We start from the raw sequence: 23,723 nt of genomic DNA on the forward strand, positions 1-23,723 counted from the left end.
ATTAGCTAGCCACTATTAAGCTCACAGTGATAAAAATGAGTGGAGTGACATTGCTTAAGGGAAGTCACCGATTAAATTGTGGAATAAATTTATGGCAATAATAGTGATTTAATGATTGGAGAAAACCTGCACATGATATTTGTCTTTTATGCTGAATACTTTATTACTCTTATGATCTATAGTTGGTTGCAAATGTGTAGTTGTTTTAACTTAAAGACTTTATCTTCCAGGATACAGGCTCCAGGTGGAGCTGAGAGTTAGACAAGCTAAACATTTAATTGCTGACTGATGTTTTTACACAGAGTTACAGGTTGGAGTATGGCTGCTCCAAGTGGGAAACCCTGGAGATTTTTTTTTTTAGGGAGACTGTGCAATATTCTTGTACATGTCTCATAGGGGAGTTGACACATGGCGAAAGCCATGTGGTGAGAGGAGTGTCATTTTAATTTGCAGATGTCGTGAGGTGCCATGACGAGAAGGAGTGACTGAGAGGATCATCGATAAGATGGAAGCTGAGGCCTGGAGAGAGTCTTCAGGAGGATCGGAGATCACCTTTAGCACAGAGAGCTGTGCTACTGGGCTTCCAGGAGATCGTCATGAGGAGACTCTGCACAGCAGAATCTTGAATAGGATAAAAGAGTTTCGACGTTGACGTTGAGGAAGACTACTAAGGTGTACGACGTGCTCTGCCTTTAAAATCTTCAGCAGCGTTGGAACATGAGAATCTGAGGGAGCGTGCCAAGCTCCAAAAAGTGACAGCGCAGAGGAGGTCCAGCGATGGACTTGTGGTTCTGTGAACAGCACAAATGCCAGGTGACTGTGAAATAACTAACAGCACTTTTTCCACAAGTGAAGCCAGTAACTTACTATCCTAAAAGATTAGCTGTAGTTCCTTGTGCTTTACCTCCATGCGTGTGATCAGTATGTGCAGCGGCTTAAGCTGTACAATGTTTCAGGATATAGTTTTTCACCTTTTTGACACTGTTAGTTCCACACGAGGTAGATGTCTACTACTGCAGGCTAAAATTACATTTCTGTCACCTACAAGACGCTTGTCTTTAATGTTACTGTTACTCTCACAACCACATATTACCATAAAGTGATGCACAATTCTGAATCCGTCAAACCTTTTGCCAACGAAAGAAGAGGGCACTTCTCATGAGCGTAGAGAAGGAGTGTAAGCCGAGGGATGACTTAATAGATGTGCCACTTGGTGAGGGAAAGGTTTGGTTTGTTGATGGTTTGAGTTTTTACAACAGCAGAGGGACAGACTAAAACAGGTTTTACTGTAGTAGATAGTGAGAAAGTTATCTGTACAGGACAACTAGCATGTTTCATATTTGCTTGAGCAGCAGGGATAGTAGCTTTAACGGAAGCGTGTTAAGCTGCAGAGAAACAAGATGTGACAATATACACTGATAGCCAGTATACATTTGCTACAGTATATTTACATAGAAATATACTGTAGCAGTGGGTGAGACGAGGTGTGACAACCGTAAAAATTACGCTAAACAAAATTATAAAGCAAAAACTGAAATTTTGCTTTATAAAAACTGAAAAAACTGAAATTACCCATTATCTTACACTGTCTCATGCCTGACAAGAAAAGTCAGGCATGAGACAGTGTTCAGCATGTAAAAACACACTTTATTGTTCAAAAGCATGCCAGAATCAACACTGGAGACAACATAAGAGACAATGCACTGGCTTAAAGACTAACAAAGACAATAAGACTGTTCAGGTACCACTGCCGCCAGCTCATGTAAAACTCACAAAGTCACATCTCTGGTGGGCAGGCAATGTCTGGTTGAGTGTCTCCTGGACGGCCACAGGCTTCAAGCTCTATGGGATTCAGGCTCACAGGTGTCGATCATTGATGAGAAATGGAAAAAGGACTATCTGCCACACACGGAGCTGAGAGATGTAGCCGATATTATGGACACATCTGAACTCACCCTGACTGCAGCAAATGGGACCAACATGCCATATCTTGGGTGGGTTGAGACAACCTTCCAACTTGTTTCTGGAACTGAACAAACGGAGAAATTGACCATCCCCATGTTGGTAATGAAAGGTTTTCAGCTCACATGCCCTATTATAGGTTACAATGTCATTGAATACATTGTGAATAAGACTGACCAAGCTAAACTGTACAGCACAGTGAGAAAAGCATTTCCCAGCCTCAAAAGACACAAGGTGAAAGCTTTTATACAGGCTGTTAGTGCAGATACAGTTGACGAGTACAAAGTGATGACGAAGAAAGACTGTATTACTGTACCTAAACAGAGCCACATGCATGTTGAGGGTCGTATAGCAGCAGGGCCATTTAAACAGGACATGGTCATGATATTTGAGCCAGACTTAAACCCTCAATGGCCAGACAATCTTGAGTTTTTTGACACTTTGGTTAAAGTTAAGAAGGGTACTTTACCTGTCATAACACTAGGTGTCTCTAATCCCATTGACTATGAAATTGTCATTCCAGGCCGTACGTTAGTTGGCTCGGTTCAGACTATTACAGCTGTTTTACCTGCCCAGATGTTTGAAAAAGCCGCATCTGTAGCTACTGTTAACCAGACAAATACACAAGCCCAGTGTAGCTCTAGTGAAGAGTGGGATCCACCTGTAGATCTTAGCCACCTGGGTGAAGAGCAGAGAGTATTAGCGAAACAGATGCTCAGAGAGGAATGCCATTCTTTCTCTAAGACAGACAATGATATAGGCTGTATTGAAAAACTGAAAATGACCATCTCACTCAAAGACAACGAACCAGTCAAACGCACATACCTGTCTGTGACATGTCCGCTCTACCAAGCGGCCATGGCAAGTTACCTGCATGAAAAGTTACCTGCATGATTTAATAGCACAAGGCTGGGTCAGAAAGTCAGACTCGTCATGCTCCTCACCAGTCGTTTGTGTTAGAAAAAAAGATGGTACTTTAAGACTGTGCATAGACTACAGAGACCTGAATCGGAAAACCCATCCTGATCGCCAGCCCATCCCACGCGTCCAGGACATTATGTTCAGTTTGGGTGGAAACTCCTGGTTTTCGCTTTTAGATCAGGGGAAAGCGTACCACCAGGGGTTCATGTCAGAAGAAAGTCGTCCACTCACTGCTTTTGTGACCCCCTGGGGATTATATGAGTGGATTCGCATCCCCTTTGGACTTATGAATGCCCCTGAAGCATTTCAGCGCTGTGTGGAAGAGTGCCTGGATGGGCTGCGCGACAACATCTGCATCCCCTATTTGGATGACACATTAGTTTACAGCAAAACGTTCAAAGGTCACTTGGAGGACATGAGAAAAGTGCTCCAGAGATTGAGAGGCTTTGGTATAAAGCTTAAGCCAAGTAAGTGTGACATGTTTAAGTCTGAGGTGCGCTATTTGGGCAGAATAGTGTCTGCAGAGGGCAGTAAAGTGGATCCTGCAGACTTTGAAGCAGTCAAAGCACTCAAAGGTATAAAACCACAAAATGTTGGTCAGCTCAGAAAAATGTTAGGCCTTCTCTCCTACTACAGACAATACATAAAAGACTTCTCCAGAAAAGCAGGTTGTTTGTATGAATTGTTAAAAGCTGACAAAACCACAGAGAACTCAGACACCACAAAAGGGCCAAGGGCAAGACCAAAGAGAGCCAGTCAAGTTGTGCCCTCCTCAAAACAAATTGTGTAGACTGACCAGCATCAAAGTGCGCTTGAGGAACTAATAGACTGTTTGCTCCACCCACCAGTACTGGGATTCGTACACACAGATGCCTCACACAAGGGGTTAGGTGCCGTGTTGTACCAGAGACAAGATGGTAAGCTGCGAGTTATTGCTTATGGCTCCCGTACTCTAACAGCAGCTGAAAAAAACTACCACTTCCATGCAGGAAAACTAGAATTTTTAGCATTGAAGTGGGCTATCACTGACAAATTCAGAGACGATTTGTACTATGCCCCAACATTTACTGTCTATAGCGATAACAACCCGCTAACGTACATTTTGTCAACAGCCAAACTGAATGCCACCACATCAAGATGGGTCGCTGAGCTCGCTGATTTTCACTTCACCATTAAGTACAAACCAGGGAAGGAAAACAGTGACGGAGATGCTTTATCAAGAATGCCACTTGATGTAGAAACCTTAATGAGAGACTGCTCTGAGGAAGTGCCACATGGACACTCTCAGCTGCAGCAATGTCAGTCACAGCAGAAGGTGAGCCAGCAGAAGCAACATTCACACCCATACCAAAAGAACAGCTTAATGAAGCGCAAAAGTCTGATCCTGTTATAAGCCCTGTATTACAGTGTAAACAGACAGATTCAAAACCACTGCCCAAGGAGCTAAGAACATTTGACCCTAAGACAAAATGCTTGTTCAGAGAGTGGGGCAAGTTAACGCTAGATAACAATGGCATCTTGTACAGACTCACTTCTGCCCGGAAACAGCTAGTCCTGCCAGATCAGTTCAAAAAGACTGTACTTGAAGAGCTGCACAATAATATGGGCCATCAAGGTGTTGACCGTACAGTGTCTTTGATACGTTAACGCTTCTTTTGGCCACACATGCAAGCAGACATCGAGCATTATGTGACCAACGTTTGTTCCTGTGTAAAGCAGAAAAAGCCCAGCCATGAAACAAGAGCTCCTTTAACAAACATTGTAACTGTTGGGTCTAAACTCAGACCCCGCTGTATCCAGGACTTATTCCCATGAAAGAAAAACAAGGCAACAGCGATCGATCGATTACTTGCGCAAGGGATGCCTCATCTGTGTCCAGCACGAAAATGACCCCGACGATGGCCTCCTCTCGCTGCCTTTTATTGAGAGACAGTTCACACAAAACACAGCGAAGCAACGCCCACATGGTTCTAAGGCATTGTATGTATATGTGTGAACTTCTGTATGTAAGAGTGTGTGTGTGTGTGTGTGTGTGTGTGTGTGTGTGTGTGTGTGTGTGTGTGTGTGTGTGTGTGTGTGTGTGTGTGTGTGACAGACTGTGTGTGACAGAGTGTGCTAGCAGGCAGAGACAAAAGGAGCATATGGCAGCAGCAGCCGAGGCTGTAAATTAAACATAGAGGAAGATTAGATAATGAATGTGTGCTCTGAGACAAAGAGACAACAGTAAGCCAGAGGCGGAGCAGACCGCTCCAGCACCAGAACTGTATGTGTGTATATGTCGTTAAACACATAATAAATGCGTGGAGCAAACAAATAAGTTGACCGACTGGCATGAAATCATTACAAAGAAATAAAAAGACAAAAGAAATGAGAAACACGGGGACGGGGGGCTGTATATAAAACCTTGACCAGTCACACGTGTGAGGGACAGTGACAGCAACGCGAACATAAACATTACCTCGCCCCCCAGATCAAGAAAACTGGACCCCTCCTCTCTAAATTACACATAGTCTAATGCATGATCAAGCATACACAAAGAGTCATATGACATATCAACTCTGAAAGTTAACACTACTTTCAATAACATAGTAAACAAATATAGTTCTTATTTTTCTGTTTTCTGAAGAATATCATTTTGCTAGAACTAATCACGTATCTTCGGCAATCCAAACTTTACAGTGTTCCCTTCATTCGCCCAGTAATATGCAAAAACACATTCAAAGGCAGAGAGCATGAAGCTATTTTTGCCTGACAAATGACACTTCAACATGTAGGTCGTAAACTGGCAAACCTCTCTACCTGCTGATTTAGAAAAATTAAAACATTAAGAGTATTCTGTACTAGTGTAGATTAAACTACTCAGTAGTATATAAAATATATAAAGAAGTTTCATCCTAGCCACACACAGGAAAAAAAAATGCTGAACGGAAGTATATTTATAACAATAAATAAACATGTTTAGCTCAGAGCCACTATAGCCAATAGTGTTATTTTTATATCCAGAAGATTTAGTGGTGTAGTTCCACTCTGGGACCTCCCCACTCTTTTGTATGAGTGAAAAGCATACAGTGGGATGAGTGTACCTCCCTGCCCTTCTGTGTACATACATGCAAAGCCAGAGGCAGAGGAAATCAGCAGAAAGACCCCAGCACAGAACATAGCTGATATCAGAGACAACAAATATGACTTTGGTTAAGTCAGACACTGGATGAAAGAAGAAGATGGGCTAGAGGCAGGTTTCAAAATGGCTTGCAGATGTGCACCATCTGTAGGCCACTGATAGCTGATCTGCCAGGACTGAGCTTGAATTTGTGGCTTGCTTGAAGGGATGTAATGCTCAGTTATGTTATTTTGAAGTTTACTGTACATTTTAGAGTTATCTTATATTTACTTCAATCATATTTTCAATGCAAGACTTTCATTTAAAATTAAAATTTTTAAAGTTTTAATAATTCAATTCAGTATTTTTGTCAGTCTAACATGTATATATCTATACACAATCATCACAGAGTATGTAAGTACAGAATATATGTCTGTACCCAGTCTTAGCCTTAACGCGTGGGCTAATCTGAGCAACACTTTGCACAAACATCAGCACACATACAGCAATTATTAACATCTATATGCTTTTCAAAAACATTTATTATAAATCTCCAAGTCTTCTGGTTCTTATATTCTTTGTCCCTTTGCAAATGCAGTGTTACGTTCTCTGCATTTCGCTCATGTGTCATGTTCAATGTATGCTGTCTGTACATAACTCAACAGTTACAAAAATTTGTGTCCTTTGTGTCCCACTAAATTTGGAATGAAAGATTTGAGAAAGCACTACAGTCCTGGGAAAAAATGCCCATAGGATAGGTTTTTGCTAATTACTATAATATTTATGTTATAGGATAGTATTTGTTGAGATTTTAAAGAATTTATTTTTATTTTATTTTACAATTTATTTTATTCTATTCTATTGTGTACAGTATCTTATTGATCTCTTATTCTAGTGGTTTTTCTCCAATTTTTCTATGCAACTTTGCACTGTCCACTGCTGTAACAAAACAAATTTCCCACGCGTGGGACTAATAAAGGTTATCTTATCTTATCTTAACCACATAACTAAAATGCTGGATGATCACAACTCTGTGGTTCAACTCTGTGGTAGTACCCTGTGATTCCTATTATTAAATGTCTGACATGGGATTAGAAACTGAGTCTGTACCATATTAACTGTGTCCATATTCTTATCACCTAAGCATGCACGTTTACACACTTCAAACACAGCTTGAACGCCCACACACATACACAGACTGAACTTCTGCAAGCCTCTATCTTGCTCTGTGTGTGTGTGTGTGTGTGTGTGTGTGGGATGGGGTGGAGGGATAGAGGGAGTATGGTTTAGGGTAATCTGTCACTGTCTCATTACTGGGCCACATAGAGCAGGGAGGTGGGGTGTGTGGTGTCATGCAATAACAAAAAAAAAAAAAAAAAAGGAAAAAAAGAATCAGAAGAGAGGGAGGGAACACGAGGAGGGGACCAGGTTACCCTAATTCAATAATGGATATCGGCTGGATGCAGATGAAACTGATGTGCACCTCAGTTGAGTAACTTTAGTAATCATTTGTATCTCAGACCAGAAGCAGCAACTAGGAAACGAATGTACGTCACCTTAAACTGATTTAAAATGTGAAATACTTCTCAGCCTTTAAATTCTTTAGAGCTTTCAGAAATGCTAGCAGCTGCCTTGGGGATCAAAACTTACTATTTTCTTTTACATATCTGGCATGCAGGAAATGCATACCCACAATGAAGAGGCCTTGCAACATGGTGAAACTACAAACTTGTATTTGTATAAATATGTAATACATACATTCCTGAGTTGTGAGCACAAGCGTGAATAGTGATAACGTTTCTGTGTGTTGTCCTCTGGAAAGAGTGTGTCAATAGTAAGCCCTTGATATTAATACCCCTCAGACTTAGATATTTCTTTGTACAGCTAGTAGATGATACTCTTTCTCCGCTAGTTACATATCTTTTTAACCTTTCTACACTTTGTTACGGAGCTTGAAATTCGTCTTAGTAAACAACTAAAAGACTTCCTTTTTATAAATCATCAGGTTTCAGGGAAAATTACAAAATATCTTTAGCAGCCTTAAAAATATAATGTCTTTGCTTGTTTTCATTATGTAACATGCAACACTGTGCAATCCTTTTTACTGATTTAGTCAAAGGCTTTGACACAGGCTTCGCAGGAAGAACATTGTTGAAAGGTTTCAAAATTATTCAGGTGCAGGTAGAAGGAGTCGCATATAGCTTCCCCAGAGTAACTAAAGGAGTGCCCCAGGGTTCCATTCTAGGACCACTGCTATTTGTTGCATTTATCTTGGTCATAATATGACAACAGCAAGCTTTCATTTTCAAGCAAACAGTATGGTGAGGATTTGATGATATTCTCCTACTCCTAACCAGGCACTCTGTTAGCTACGATCAACATTTAATACAGTGCACCTAGTGTGTGATTTAAAAATTGTTTTAAATGCACATAAATTAAACTGAAAAAGTTTCCCAAACAAAATAAAAACCACTGAACCTCTCACATATCAATACAGTTCAGGACTCTGAGATCGAGTTAATATCTATTTGTAAGCACTTGGAAATTATAATTGATGACTCTCCCTCTTTTATACCTCACATTCAGTTGCTGGTGAGCAAATTTAAAAACATGCCCTCTAAGGAGATCCCTTCTCAAGCACTTTAACCCCCTCTCACAACTTGCCTCAGGTGACCCCAACAGCTCATATAATGGTGGGGTGGGGCAGTGCTTTACAGAGGTTTCAAATCTTGGCCCTGGTGACAGCAATGACCCATGCTGTTTTTCAACTCATGGCTCATCTGATGACTCAAATGATTAATAGTAGGTCACGAACCCGAAAACCGTCCCCCACTAGAGGTTAAATACCTGGGATTTTCCATCAGTTGTTTTAGAATTGAAGAAGCCTGGATGAGAGGCAAAAACGATCCTGCAGTCCAGTTGCTGTCTTTTCAAGCACTATTGACTACCATGACATGAATGACTGAGAATCTGCACAAATGTAAGTGCCAGGCCAGGATCTTGTAAAAAGAGATTTTTAATATCAAGAGTCATATTTTAATAATAAATATATAAATGAAAATCTTTACACTGTATGTGTGTGCGCACTCACATACACACACACAGATTGCTTTGACTACACCCACATGTACCACCGCTGCCTGGAAGGCTAACAGGGGGGAACCATAATCACACACACAGGAGATAAAGGTGATATGTTGGAGCCATAATGAGGGAACACTGTTGTTGTGAGCCAGTCACTGCAGCTCTGATTACAGGCCGGTGTTCAGTTTCTATACGAGGAGTAAACACATGAGAATACTGCCACTGTGGGGATTTGACAGTAAGCACACACACACTCGCACACACACAGGTTGGTATAGTGTAGATGAAAACACAGCCAGAATGTGAGTGCCTTCATGTGTGAAGGTTTAGTAGGCTGAAGCCCAACACACACCACTTTCCCTGCTTACCGTCTGTCTCTTCAAAAGACAAAGCATGGCCTTTACTGCCCCCAGCTCATTAGCTGCACCAGAGATAGAGATAAACAGCACATGCAAAGACATTGATACGTGTGTTTTTTCACTGATGCTACGGACACCTTAGCAGTTTAGTGGCATTTGGCAGTGGTCAGAAAAGGATCATCTTCTTGCTGATATATACACACATAGCAAGGAACTTATTTCTCTATAACCTACGATTCGTTGCAAAACTATTAAAAAACTATATTGCTAACATTTCCCCTCTTGTAGCAGAATCCACTGTGGTACTGTAAGTGAACTAAAGTATGCCTTTTTTACTGCCTGTTGGTAGATTTGCAGAGCATTCAGCCTGCCACCAGGGATTAGCTCAATTCTCCACTCAATCTCACAAGTGCACACACTATATGAGGGGATCTACTTATGTGTGTGACTGGATGTGCATTTGTTTGTATTAAAGTGTGTGTTTGTGTACACACTCAAGGGTGATATTAGTTAATCATAGCCTTCACTCAGCATAAATAAAGACCAATTACTGTGGATCCCTATGGGCCCTTCGCTATTAGCACACTAAAAACCCTAAAGAGTGTTGCCCCATAGCTAATACAGCCTTGGTGTAGCAGTCAGTCTTCTGAATCATGATGATAAGCAGAGGGTAACAGAAGGACAATAATTACAGGATCACAACTATTGGGGCTGGATTAGACATGCATGCAGCAGGGAAGATCAGTAAGTACTCAAAAGAATAATGATAAACATCATGAAAAGTATACCTTTTTGATAAGTGCTAAGCTTTATTTATAACTGACTTTACATTAATAACCAAAAGAAGAAGAATTTGGGTTTCTGCCAGTGATAAAAAAAAATGAGATGGGATTTTGGTTGATAGTAAAAGAGGGCTACTTCTACATATTGAGTTGTCCATTCATTTATGTGTCACTGCATGTATTATACTGTTACATAATGAAATGGGCTTCATATCAATCCTTAGTTCAAAAGGGTATAAGACCTTAAACGGTGTTAAACCGTCTTATCTTAGACACAGAAAATACTGCCATGCATGAACAGGGATTGCTGCAGTTCTACCAAATAATTAAACTGAGGTTGTTTTATTTCAAGAAAATAAAAACTAAATTATTTGAGATGCCACAAGCCAGTGTCCAACCTTTGTAAAGATCAAAGTGCACAGAACTGCAAACTTGCAGTTAAGTTTATGTTATAATAATTAAGTGGTTTTATTTTCTCTGCAACGGCGCGACAGAAATATTTAAAACACATCTGTCCAAAGTAATGGACTAAGCTGGAAGGCATTGCATATGGCACACCCTGTAACATCAAAATCTGCTGTTAAGTGGAAACTATACCCTTTTGCCCATTCGGTCAAATTTTGTACTGTGACTTTTAGCAAGAGTTAAAAAAGTAAAAAGATGAACTAAACCACTGGGTCCAGAGTGCCACTGTGAATTTATCTTTCCTTTGACTTAATGTATACATGTGGACAAGTGAAACAGCAGTCACAGAGATATGTGATCCACAACACGTGCACAAATGCAAAAATACACACACAAATATAGTGGACCCTTGCTGGCAGCCACTCATCACCCGGAGTGGCCAACCCAATTTGGAGGACAGGCTCCTCTTTGTCTGCTGGGGAGGCAGCAGGGATTATGAGCCTTTATACACACTAATCTAGTTTAGCCACGCTGGGAGAGGGAATCTGTGTATCTCTCTCTCTCTCTGTGTGTGTGTGTGTGTGTGTGTGTGTGTGTGTGTGTGTGTGTGTGTGTGTGTGTGTGCGTTTGAGAGAGAGAGCGAGCGAGAGAGCAAGAACAAGGCTGTGCATGTGCCTAAAAGTGAGTCACAGAGTCTCTGTGTGTGTGTGCATGTTCCCATAGTGCCCCCATGTGGAGGATTGCAAAGAAATATATATTCTATAGTCTGGTTTCTTAACACACATACACAGAAACGCACACACACTCGTACACTCCAATGACACGGTGTTATATTTGGAAACACAATTTCATGCTATCAGTACTGGCTAGCTATTCCATTTAGATAGCAGCCATCTATATATATATATTTGTGTGTGTGTGTTATATATTTGTGTGTTTAAGTGTGTTTGTGATCAGGTTGTGTGTCTGTGCATATTGCATTTCTGTGAGTGCACAGCTCACCCGTGTGTCTTGCAGAGACGAGTCATTTTCCAAGTTTATTGAAATTAAAAAGTGGTTGCCATGGCAACATTTGGATTCTCTGTAATTATATTGATTAAAAATGTGAAAATTAATTAAAAAGTCAGGAAAATGATCTCACAGCAGATGATCAGCAAAACATCAAAATGATTCAGATCTGTCTCTCTTTCCCTTCCTCCTGCTCTCTCTGATACACTCAAGCCTTCCCTTCCTGTCTCCCTCTGTCGCACTTCAGAAGTCCTTTATCGCCACACAACACTGAATTATCTGCATTCATTCCTCACACAAGCTTGTCTCCTTTCCTTTCACACTTACTGTATATAAACACTTTATGGCATGATGAAATTTGTCTTCATGTCCAAAGGGATAAAAAAAACAAAGCAAAACACAACAGCACGGAAAATAACACAAACTGCACCGCCTCTCTCTCTCTCCCCCTTCATCCAATCACTCAGCTCATTCACAAGTTTTTAACAAGCATGACAAGACTCGTCTCATGCTGCCAAAGCAGGCGCATCCGCAACAAAAGTAACACTCAAAATGAGGAACCTAACAGTCTCAGTTTCTCTCTTTCAGCCTTCTCCATTACTCAGTTCTCTCACAACCCGTCTCTTGTTCTCAGTCTCTTTCCCTCTGACAGAATGAATAAACAGGCTAGCAAAGTGTAATCGCTTTCTTTTATTAGCAACAGCAAACACAGAAACAATGACTTTACCCTGCGCCCCTTCCCCTCTCTCTTCTCCGTCTGCTCCTCTCATCAGCTTTAATGAACCACAAATCTCATCAGCCATCTTTTCATCAGCTCTGCCATCACAACTTCCTGCACTTCGGCTCAAGTATTTAAACCTGACTACTTATAGCATGTCTGTTTCTGCTTCTGGCTGATGACCAGAAGGACTGAACATAATTCATATTTGGCTGCAAGGCAGAATGCATATCTTCTGCTAACAGTCAGAGTTAATATTAGGTAAAATTTGGTAATGACGGTTTGAGAGGCAGCGGCGTTAGTAGGACAGCTTCGCTTCACAGCTCTGGTTTACTTAGTGGTGATTCACTGCCAGTTAATCTTCAGCGTGTTCACCATGGTGATCTTAAGGAGGATGGTGTTATACATTTGCAGTCATCAGTTGACCGTGTTGTAGAGGTGGCAGTATAATGACTACTTTGTACAGCCTGACCTATTTCTCTCTGTCCCTTTTTTCTTTGTGAAAGGTGCACGTCTGTGTTTTTTTTCCCTCCCTTTAAACAACATAAAATGAACACTGATCTTGTGAGCTGTGATACTAAGCCTGTGTTGTTTTTGTGCATTTAAATATGTAAATGACTGTGAGACTGAGCCAAACCACTGATCATATTCAGAAAAATATAGACAAGAAGGGCCCACCTCTCTCCACTGGCTCATAATGAAACTTGCCTCAGCCCCATAATCAAAGGCAAATGGGAGTGGTGTGTATGTGATTATACCAAGAACATCTGGTGCTAGACACCATCAAAAATGCAGGTAATAGTCAGCAGGTTAGTGATGTGAGGGCATGTCCTGGCTAGTGGCCCTAGCAACTTTGTAACATAACACAGCATTTTTTAAAACTATGTTTAGAGTAATCCTTGATGGAGCAGACCATGTCTCTGGTTTACTTGAAATATTCTGTGACACAGATAAGAATTTAAAGAGAAAACTCTTAAACTCTACAGTGAGGGGATCCCGTGGTTTTGATATGCTGTGGGGTTATTTTGGTGGCATGGCAACAAAGATGGATGGGTCACTTGGTTACGGGGGACAAAACCCACATCCATAGGGCAGCTTTTTCCATCAGGCCATCAGACTGCTGAACACTTCATAGACACCTCACCTTCACTTACCAGAACTTCAACATTATGCACTCCATACTGTATATAAATACCACTGTTTTGCACATACCAACCTCTGTATATTTTATATATCTTATTTTATTGTTTACTTTATTTCATTACATGTATATACACACTATATACACACTCAAACACACACATGTAGAAAAACATATTTAGTATACACATTCAGTAATGTATATACCTTTACATATTGTACATATATTTATTACTTTTTAGATTAGCCATTTTTATATTTTGCTTGTTTTACGTTATTGTATTTTGCACAACTCTGTTGCTTGTGAAGCTCGCACACAAGAATTTCACTCGCATGTACTGTACCAGTGTACCTGCACATGTGATGTGACAATAAAAGTGATTTGATTTGATTTGAAATTAATGTTTACTGGTCTCCTTTGGGATTTGTACTTACTAGACTTTAACCCAATTTTGTTTTGACTAACATGTTAAACTCCCCCTAACTATGATAAATACGAAATATTGTTCCACAATGCCAAGGTGCATCGAAGCTTCAAGTCAGTTAACTTTGGGCAATGTTCCTGTAATTTGCAAGCCATTTAATATTTGATTATACTGCATGCGGTGTCATTTGTGCACTTCAAGAATGAATTTAAAACACATTTCACTCTTTCTTCAAGTTTTATTCAATTTGTAGCTTTATTCAAGTTCATTTCAATTAATTTCTAATTTCCTCATGTTTAGATAGTGCCTAGCTTTTTATTATTCTAGTATAATTTTGCTGATTTTATACAATGATTTCACATTGAAATTATTTTTTGCTTTCCATCACAATTGCAAGATTTATTTCATATGTCAGGGTTTTCTTGACGCTCTAATTTAATGGAAAGAGTATTAGCTCCATTTCAATCCAGATAGAGAACACCAATAAAGGCTTCTCAGCTATGTGTGGTCTAATTGTGCACCAGTGATTGTGTTTCTTCTGCCTTGCTTTTCACTTCCTCCGACTTGGAGTAGGACTCTTCACCCCTCTTCCCAGTGCTGCCTTAGGAGCGGCAGGGCTAGGAGTTGAAGGGGCAGCGCTCGGAGCAGGCTGGGTCTTAGGCTGAGGGATCTCGATTGGTAATTTAGGTGGGATGATTGTTTTAGGGGTCAGAGTTGGTTTTGCCTCAGGGATTTTCTCCCCATGGCGATACACACTGACCTGAAGATAAAAAAAATAGCGAGACAAGGACACAATGTTAATACCCATTCATGCATTTACTACTAGCGGTGAACACAAAAGGATTGTTTAAAGGGCTGCAGCACATTGCATCATCAATAGAAATTGTTTAGGTATTTGTAATTTTAGAGAAATTTGGATTTTGTATTATTTTGTATTAATTCTGTCAAAATCAGGGTGAGCAAAAGTAACAAGGTCAAATATCAGGCCCGTGTAAGGTTTTTGTGCTGCTGCGATCAAATATATCCCCATGTTGGGCACCAATGGAAAGAAAATATTTCTGAAGCAGAGACGGCTCAGAGTAAATCCAGTCATTTGTGTTACACAGCGGAAACACTCACCACTATATCCACAGACTCTCCTCCATATTTATTCTGGACAATCATGGTATATCTGCCAGAATCCTCCATGGAAACGCCTTTGATCGTCAGACTGGCAAACTTGCCCTGGTCCAGGGAGACCACATACTGGGAAATGAATTCAGAGGTTAAAAAAAGTGAGAAAGCCAGTGGAGGGAGTTTAGCATGATTTATTCTTTAAAATGCCTTACTCAAAGTGGCAGCATGAGCAAAAGCTGAGCACTGGTGCATGGGCTGAATGGACAAAGGGACTAATGATGTATTCCTGTCTTATCTGTTCTGCTGCACTCAACCACGCTCAACCAAAGTATGGTGAAATTGAAAAGCAATACAAATGTGCCCAATCTATATTTTTTATACCACCCAAAAAAAACCCTACTGTATATTGTCTCTGATACTGTAGTCTACACAGAGTACTTTATTCTGAATTGTACCATGTACCACGAGTGGTGCAGACAAGAGTCCAACATTTTAAATTGCCTCTTATACCTGCCCACTCACTTGTAAGGTCTGGACATTTATACATTTTTATGGAGTGGTACTTTCAGCAGGTTAATTACATTATTAAGAGAAACACTTGCCTTTTAATTACAAGAAATAAAACGGTCTATTAGATTAAAATCCTAAAAATGGTAGCCATTAGCATGCTATGTGTTCTTGGTTAAATGCATTAATTTACTAGACCAATGTAGGTTAAGCTGTGTATTATTCAGAAAAAAAATATTCTAATTACAGTCGTTTCTGTGATACAGATATTATAAAATTTGACAAAATGTCTAAAAAGTAGTAACTTCTGCTTATTACACTACTCGAATTGAATTCTCTGGATCTTCTTATGTTCATGTTTGTTTTTCAATTATCTTCATGCATCCTCAGACGCCTCTGTGGTAACTAAGTGCATGAGAGACACTCCAGAGGTTTGGAAAACTCATCAACAAGGGCCTCGCTTCTTGTTTTAGACAGATTATTAGCAGGTGAGGGAATGAATAAAGGAGAAAACTTGAACACAAATTCCTCCTGGACAGGGTTTCTCAAACTTAAATCTTCAAAGCTGGTAGAAGCTGCAGGATTCTGATGCTGTTGAAAGAGCTTTCGTCGACTAGCGACAGACTGTAGACTTACTGTACTCTGGTTGGCAAGTAGGTTAGTGAGTTATGAGAGGTAGAGTTGTTCCGTTACTGATCTAGGATTGTGCTGATAATACTGACCCCAAAATGGGTAGAAGCGTAGTGTAGTTCCCTGAATCTTGGTGCTCTCAGTGGTAAATACACTCACCTGCCACTCGATTAGGTATACGTTGCTAGTTTTGGATTGGATCCTTTTGTCTTCAGCCTTAACTCTTTGTGGTGTATCTTTAGCAAGATGCTTAAAACATTCATCAGGGATTTTGTTTCATATTGACAAGATGGCATCATGCTGCTGATCTCATGCTCCACCACATCCCAAACGTACTCCATTGTTGATCTTCTATTGTTGATCAGAATACTTGGTCGCACCAGAATACTTAGACTAGCCCGTCTGTCACAAATAACCCTGCTCATGTACATTCAAAGTCTCACCTTTCTTCCCCCTTTTGACCCCCCTACATGCCTAAATGTACAGTGTTGCTGCCATTGGCTGATTAAATATTTACTTTAATAATTTCTTGAATCGGTGTACCTAGTAAAGTGGCTGATGAATGTATAAGAAGTGCTTTGGCACAATAGGGACAACATCATATTCATGAAGTTCCTAACAAGGAACTAAAGTATATCAATGGTTTTGGGGTTTATTGCATTTTATTACTACTAATCATTTGTACTAATTTAAATATACATGAAGCATACTTTTTAGAAAGTACTTCATTACCACTTTCAGTATTACCAGAAATTGTTTTTTAATTACTGCTATTTCATTATTTTATATGAATACTGGTTTTAATATCATGGTAAGTATTATAGACATTGACTTTTGAACAGACATTATCTGATCAAATGGATCTGGAGAGTTCTCAAAATAACATGACATCATGAAGCATATTTTAGTAGACACATACTGAGTGTGAAATTTCCACAAGACAAGTTAATAGAAACATTATGTTGTAATTGTGTATGGTTAATGAGATAATTAATCGTGAGACAGGAGGGGAGGAGTTGAGTTTCTGAAGAGGTTAAACAGAGTCAGAGAATAAGGCAGTATTTATGGGGTAGGAATCAAATAAAAGTACAAAGCCCCATCTGAATATGAACTGGTTGTACATGTGACTTACATACACAATTTAATTAGCTGAAAACAACTCCAATAAGACATTTACCTGATCATCAGGCTCGACTTCTGATCCGTTCTTCAGCCATGACACCTGAGGTTTGGGGTCTCCACACACTGTACATGTTAAACTCAAAGTCTACAGAAAGCACAGAAAATACCTATTAGCAAAATGAGACAGAAAGCATGCAGTTTCACACACTTAGACGCCTACCTTCTTTTCCATAATGGTGACCACATCAGGCAGTCCTCCCACCACCTTACCACGGTGTAAAACAAACAGTTGTTAACATTCTAGGTTATTCCTATTGTTTATTATATTAAGCTATTATATAAAGGAGAACAGGAGGATAAACTTACTCTTCTCAGCGTATGCCTCAGCCCTGAAAAATCAAAGCAGTTTTGTATTATTATACAAATTTTATCACTAGCAAATCTTTATATAGTTCAAGCTTTACTTTAGCCAAATCATTTCTGGTTAGCTTTCATTACCTGGCTCTGACCACACATCATTTTTTCTTTGGTTTTTTTTTTCTTTTCTTTTCGGTTAACTAACAGTGGTCAGATGGTGTGCCACAAGGTGCGTTAGATTTACAGCCAAACCTCCTTTTAATATTGTTTACTTCAGGAGTTTCATGTATATTTCCTGGGGAAAAATGATATTGTTATGTGAGCGCTGTTGGAGCAGCATGGCAGGACCAGAGGTCAGCCACAAGACCAGATGGTTGGGGAAACTCTGCTCTCCTCTTGGCAAGTTGATGCTCAATCAAAAGGGTAACAGGGTGTCACTTGTTTCAATGTGTTTGTAAAGTCTTGTGCTTAAATGTCTCTCTTTGAATGTTAATTAGAAAAGGGATTTGGATGGTTTCCACACTGCATGCAGTGTTTAGTGTTTGCAGTCTCAATCCCTTTCCTAAAAGGATTTGCAAAATGTGTGTGTGGGTGTGGGGTTTGCTTTGGCCCAATTAGCAGACAGACCCCAAAGGATCTCTGCTACCTGACTGCTTCTATTTTTAACCAAGATTTTTATCTCAAATTATAATGCGCTGGACTCTTTCCAGACAGCCAGCGTTGGAGTTTTTGAATTTGCTCAACTTAAAGATGCAGGGTAATTTTTCGTAATCATTTCTGCAACTCGAGTTGCAGTGATTTAACAAGACTTTTCAAAACTGTAGCTGTAGGTGAAAAAAAAAAACATACTTGAATAATTGGAACCAGGGCATGCAGAAGTTTTACACCTCTTGGAGCTCTTTAGATTCTGCTCATGCAATAGTGCCAGGGAAGCGTCTGATTCAATTTGCAGCTTGCTACATGCATGCAGCAGTGTTTTAAAGCATACACACAGTTTCTTCAGTCACAGAAAAAGGAGAATAAATCATCAAATAATATAGTGACCTAATCTGAAAATCATAACTTTAGTCTGGGATTAAATCCTCAGTCAGACTTCCACAGTAGACCTTTAAAAAAAGTGCACAGGTCCTTACAGGGCAAAGCACAGGCAAATTAAACAACTAAAATATTCAAAACAAGCAGTTAGTTTTAGTGTAGCAGTTTGGAGTTAGGAGTGCACTGATATTTTAAAGTGACAAGTCTAATCAATGCATGGATCTACACTGATTAACACTGAGCATATAGTGGTTACAAAGGCTCATACAGTCTTCTGCAGTGTCTCAAATGATCTGAAGGCTTTGCACTGTTTGAAATGTGGAGATACAAATGTTAATGAAATTTCCAATAGATGTTTTAGTATTCAAATACAATCAGAACGAGAGAGTCGAATATACGTGTATTTATAGAAAACCTCATGCTTTACATTATTTGAAGCAGGAAAACAAGACTATTGTTTCCTTATATGAACACAGTGTAGCCTGGGAAATCATTACTTTGAACTATTAGATGTCAAACTCACAGTTATGAAGCAAATGTGAAGGAAGCAGTGATTCGTCATTAGGCGAGCCAGTCTGACACATAAAGGCACAAGTTTAAAAAAAGAAGAAAACAGCTTTGAGAATATAGTCTTACTTTAGTTTCTGGAACTCTGCAAAGGCTTTCTCATATACTGTTAAATACAAAAACAGAAAACTGTCAGTGTCACAACACATGCCAGTTTACTTTACTTTAAATTTAGACACACCTAGAACCAAAATAGTCTTTATAATATCAAAACAGAATCTTTCCCTTTTCCTGCTCATGAACATGGCAACTTTTTTTTTTTAAAGAAAATAATAGTTTTAAGATGAGAGTGATGCAGTAAACACAGGAGGAATGAACTCTTTCAGTCATAACACTCATAAATGTGTTTTTTTAACATTAAAAAAAGTGAATTTGAGAAGTTTTAGTGGAGATTTTTTCCATACAGTGCTGTGCAAAAGTTTTGAGCCGCAGTAATTATGCACGTAAAGGTACAATTAAAAAATGGTTCTTTGCTAATTTTTCTGTTATGTGTAGACACAACACTGCTTCAACCGTTGAGTTGGGGGTTTTTATGCTTGAATGTTACATAGGTCAGTGTTGGGTGGTTTAAACCAAAAAAAGCCATTCCTCTATAATTAGCCAGGTACCAGGACTGGACTCGAAATGAGTGAAAAGCAGCTAATGTCCAAAGACAAACTTTTCAAGGCTTTCTGTCTTTCAAACTTTCAAACTCAAGACTTTTGCATTGTTGTGTATGTAATCCGATCCACACTAAAATGTATGTAACTGACAAGCAGCCAAGCAGTCCAAACACTGAATTCTTTTTAAAAGTGAAAACTGGAGACTTTCATACTCAAAGACTAGCTGAAATATAACCAGAGAGACTACACGCTGAAAGAGAGCCATAAAAACAAGTGACTGTTTTTTTCTACCCTCTTTTTACAGAGTTCTCGATAAAAACAGGAATTGACTCAGGAGGGAAGGAAATAAGAGTGGAAAAGTACTGAAAGTACTGACCATCACCGCTGAGGTCCAGTGTGCGTTTATGTGAGTTTTCAGGGTCAGTGATCACAATGGAGTACTTGCCCTTGTCCTTCTCCACTGGTTCAACTACCTGTGAATCAATCAGCGAAAAACGATCAGCCACATGACGACAGAGGCATCAACTCAGTGTCTTGCTATTTATTTCTGCTTTGCGTGTTTTGAGCTATGATTTAAAAAGAGATTAATTTAACAGGTAGGCTAATTACAATTATAAAGCTTTCTGACAAAACGATCGGAAGACACGCTACTTAATCAACTTTAATGAATTTTAAACCATTTTTATTCATTAGCTTTCCCTTGTGATTATCCCTTTAATTTATCTCAAAGTTTCCTCGTCTCTGCAAAGACACTTTGAGGACTTTTACAAGCAACACAGACGAGCAGCAGCACCAATGTCTGAGGTGCTTTACTGTCATAAAGTTACTGATGTGTGAGATTCCTCCGAAGCATATACTGTTCAGCTTTGTATAGAAGATGATAATACCTCCATTGTTGCCATAGTCGGGGTTCCACCAATCACAATCTTGTCACTGTGGGAGAGTTTAGTCTCACCGAGGAGAAGAAAAGAGAGGTTAGTGTGTGTGTTTGTGTGGTGGGGGGTTATTTTTGAGCGAGTCAGGTAAATGAAAATCATGTTTACATGCCTCGCTAATGTCATGCCGACCTCTTGCTCTTACACGAACCCACAGAAAAGACAGTGAGATATTTTAAAATAAAATCTTCATAATTTTTATTCAGTTTTACTTCATTGTTCTGTCCACTTGTTTTTATTTTATGAACCCATTTTTTAACATTTTATAATTTCTGGAGTGAACTGGAGTGCTTTTAAGTGCAGAAAAGCCTTCCTTCTTTATAGAAAATAATAGCTGTGTGATTTCTGTCACAAAACAGGGCAATTTTACTGCAATAACAGGGATAATGAAACCACTTGCCAATAGCCCATCAGAAGTTTTATTATGCGGCTTATTGTTTTTCCCACTCGCGGCAGTTTAACTTGAGGGAAAACCAGAATAATGCGTTTGTGGTCAGCATGTTTATAGGTGGACTTAAAAGAATACTCTAGTAAAACAACTACCAGGACTACAAATACTGGAGTTATGCGTATTTTCTTCCTCCATTCCTTATCTTCATCTTCGTACTCCAACTATTTGGTATTATGTTTATATTTGTGAGGCGGTGTTAATTCTGTGTTTAATCTAATTCCTTACCCATTATACCAGGTGATGTTCATCTCTAAGGTGTAATACTTCATGTGACACTGCAGCTGAATGCCTGTTGCTGTGCAGTTTATCACAAGCTCTGCTGCACTGGCTCCTGGAGGAGGTAATGGAGGCGATGGAGGTTGTGAGGACCACGTTTGAAATCAAAGTAAAATACATGTTTTCCTCCAGCTGCTGGACTCTGTGACCTCGCTATGCTGTGAAAGCTACTGCATGCAGAGATGAATTAATTGAATAAAAATAAACTTCCATTTTCAGCCATTTGTAGGATCTAGTTTGAAATTCCCTTTTGTCCAGCTTGGAGAGGAAAATTCTGCTAATGAAGCAAAGAGCAGATTGTTTATATCCTGGCACTCAGTAAAGCACTTCAACCATGACAGGTTTTATTAACTTTTTTTTTAAGCCGTTATACCTAAAAGGGCATTTTATACTACACAATGTCTGTGTCAGATTTTCCTCACTGCACATTACAAGTGGGCAAGTGTGTCATCCACCTGGTCACATCACCATGGTTTCCCATTATCACAGTAATGAACCACTGCTGTAACAGTTGCTGCAGAGCTGTCAAGTGACTGTCTCTTAAAATAGGAGTAAGATGCTCCTCCACACTGTCACTGTGACAGCGCAGTGGAATTTTAAAGTGATTTCACCACATGATGGCACGATGGCCAAATGCTTCCAGCATGACAACTTCTGCCACACGCTGATAAGTGTGTGTGTGTATGTAGCAGAGGGTTTTTAAAACAAGACCCATATCAGTCTGATGATGGATCTACCAAATCTCTCATCACTGGGGTTTGATGGTGCCATGTTAAATTTAGATAATTTGAACTGGATCCCTACAGTGGGTAGAGGGTGGTGCTGGTGGTGTGTCGTACCGTTTTTAACATGGATGTCTCTTTATGAGATTATTGGTGTGTGCGTCTGTGTGCAGAATGCAGCAACTTACCAGCCAGTTGGCTGAGCTTGTTTATGGCATCGTCAAAGACTAGAAGAAAGGCAGAGGAACATGGGGTCAGAGACGGAGCCAAGAGGATGGAAAGGTATGATGCTGCTCTCTGGTGGCTGCATTCAGAGCTCAGTAAGGAAAGGTTTAATGAAAACATGGGAATATGTTACTTTATGGTTTCCCAACACAGTAATGAAAAAAAGAAATAGTTTATAACATTATAAATGTTTTCCCCATGTCAAGCATTTTATTTATTCTTTTTATAAGAATAATACACTGTAGGTAAACAATTATACTTGCTCAGTAAGACATCAAGCTAACTATCCAGACAGTGAACTTGTCATTTTTATTAAGTGGTAAGATGAACTGCAAAAATAGAGAACATGTTTACCTTTTCCAGAAATGTTTATTTGGCTCATATCTTTTCCTCTGTCATCGCTGATGGTGGCTTTGTAAATTCCTGCTGTCTTCATTGAAAACTGGAGAAGAAACAGTGTGACATAGGGAATACAGATTTGTCCATTTTGAACACAGCACGAGGACAGCGTTGGAACCCCCCCCCCCCCCCCAAAAGAAAAATAGTCTTTAGTGCCACAGTGTGCTCTTACCTCTTTAATTGGCAGTTTACAGACTCCTGATCCCAGGTCAGGTTTTACATCCGGGATGATCTCCGTGTCTTCTCTAAACCAGTGAAACACTGATTCCTTCTTCAAGTTAGCAACCTGTTAAAATCAATAAAAACTGCATATTATCATTTTCGAAAAACAGGAAGTGAAGTTTTATTGTCTCACACACACACTTTATATTTTATACAATTCATCGAACAATGCAAATCCAGATGACCAGGGATGTGCTGTATATAAAGTCTTGTTTATGTGGTAGTTTAGGAAGATCAAGAGATGTCGACGAGGCTTTTGAAAGACAAAGGAAGCAAATGCCTGCAGCAAACGGATTAAAGTGAAAAACAAATCTCTTAAATGTTAATGCATTGGTGCTTTTGTTTTCTGAATATAAAAATAATACTAATCGGAGAAAATGGTAAAACACAGTTTAATGCTTGGCTGTTTAGTTAATGAACTAAATGGTAAGAGTGCATTAGCATTTGAAGAAGGGGTTATTTAAAATGCCTGTTTGCTGCAGGACAAGTACACTTATTTTTGCCTACAAAAGTCAACAAGTCAACCAGAGGTTCCCAAATGTTAGCACATAACTGTACCTCATCAACTTTTTGCAGTAATTCTCATCCACTTGATGGATTTAAACATAAATCCTGTCTTTCAACCAAAAAAACTTGAGGCTAAATGATCCCAA

At 39.5% G+C, this 23,723-nt stretch overlaps 1 protein-coding gene across 3 annotated transcripts; it reads right to left on the reverse strand.

Annotated features, from left to right (window-relative positions):
* Positions 1-13,603: 13,603 nt before the first annotated feature.
* On the reverse strand, positions 13,604-22,875 carry LOC134643342 (M-protein, striated muscle-like). Of its 3 annotated transcripts, XM_065471833.1 has the most exons (9): positions 22,804-22,875; positions 22,413-22,451; positions 20,728-20,790; positions 20,217-20,313; positions 17,646-17,668; positions 17,500-17,544; positions 17,335-17,424; positions 15,024-15,149; positions 13,604-14,664 (listed from the first exon to the last, which is right to left on the reverse strand). In XM_065471833.1, the coding sequence occupies exons 3-9, from the start codon at positions 20,740-20,742 to the stop codon at positions 14,455-14,457; spliced, it is 606 nt and encodes a 201-aa protein (XP_065327905.1). In that variant the 5' UTR covers positions 20,743-20,790; positions 22,413-22,451; positions 22,804-22,875; the 3' UTR covers positions 13,604-14,454. The 3 variants fall into 3 exon arrangements, with proteins under 3 accessions (XP_065327905.1, XP_065327903.1, XP_065327906.1); XM_065471834.1 differs by lacking the exons at positions 22,413-22,451; positions 22,804-22,875 and adding an exon at positions 19,195-19,246 and having other exon boundaries at positions 13,605-14,664; positions 20,728-21,437; XM_065471831.1 differs by lacking the exons at positions 22,413-22,451; positions 22,804-22,875 and having other exon boundaries at positions 20,728-21,438.
* Between the last annotated feature and the right edge of the window lie 848 nt (positions 22,876-23,723).

The sequence above is a fragment of the Pelmatolapia mariae genome, linkage group LG1 (genome assembly GCF_036321145.2).
Source record: "Pelmatolapia mariae isolate MD_Pm_ZW linkage group LG1, Pm_UMD_F_2, whole genome shotgun sequence".
NCBI classification, from domain to species: domain Eukaryota; kingdom Metazoa; phylum Chordata; class Actinopteri; order Cichliformes; family Cichlidae; genus Pelmatolapia; species Pelmatolapia mariae.

Coding starts and splice junctions, on each gene's coding strand:
- LOC134643342 (XM_065471831.1), bottom strand. CDS start 20,901: ATGACATTAGCGAGGCATGTAAACATGATTTTCATTTACCTGACTCGC. Junction 20,314..20,727: donor CGACTATGGCAACAATGGAG/GTATTATCATCT, acceptor ATTGATTCACAG/GTAGTTGAACCAGTGGAGAA. Junction 17,545..17,645: donor TGAGGCATACGCTGAGAAGA/GTAAGTTTATCC, acceptor CACCGTGGTAAG/GTGGTGGGAGGACTGCCTGA.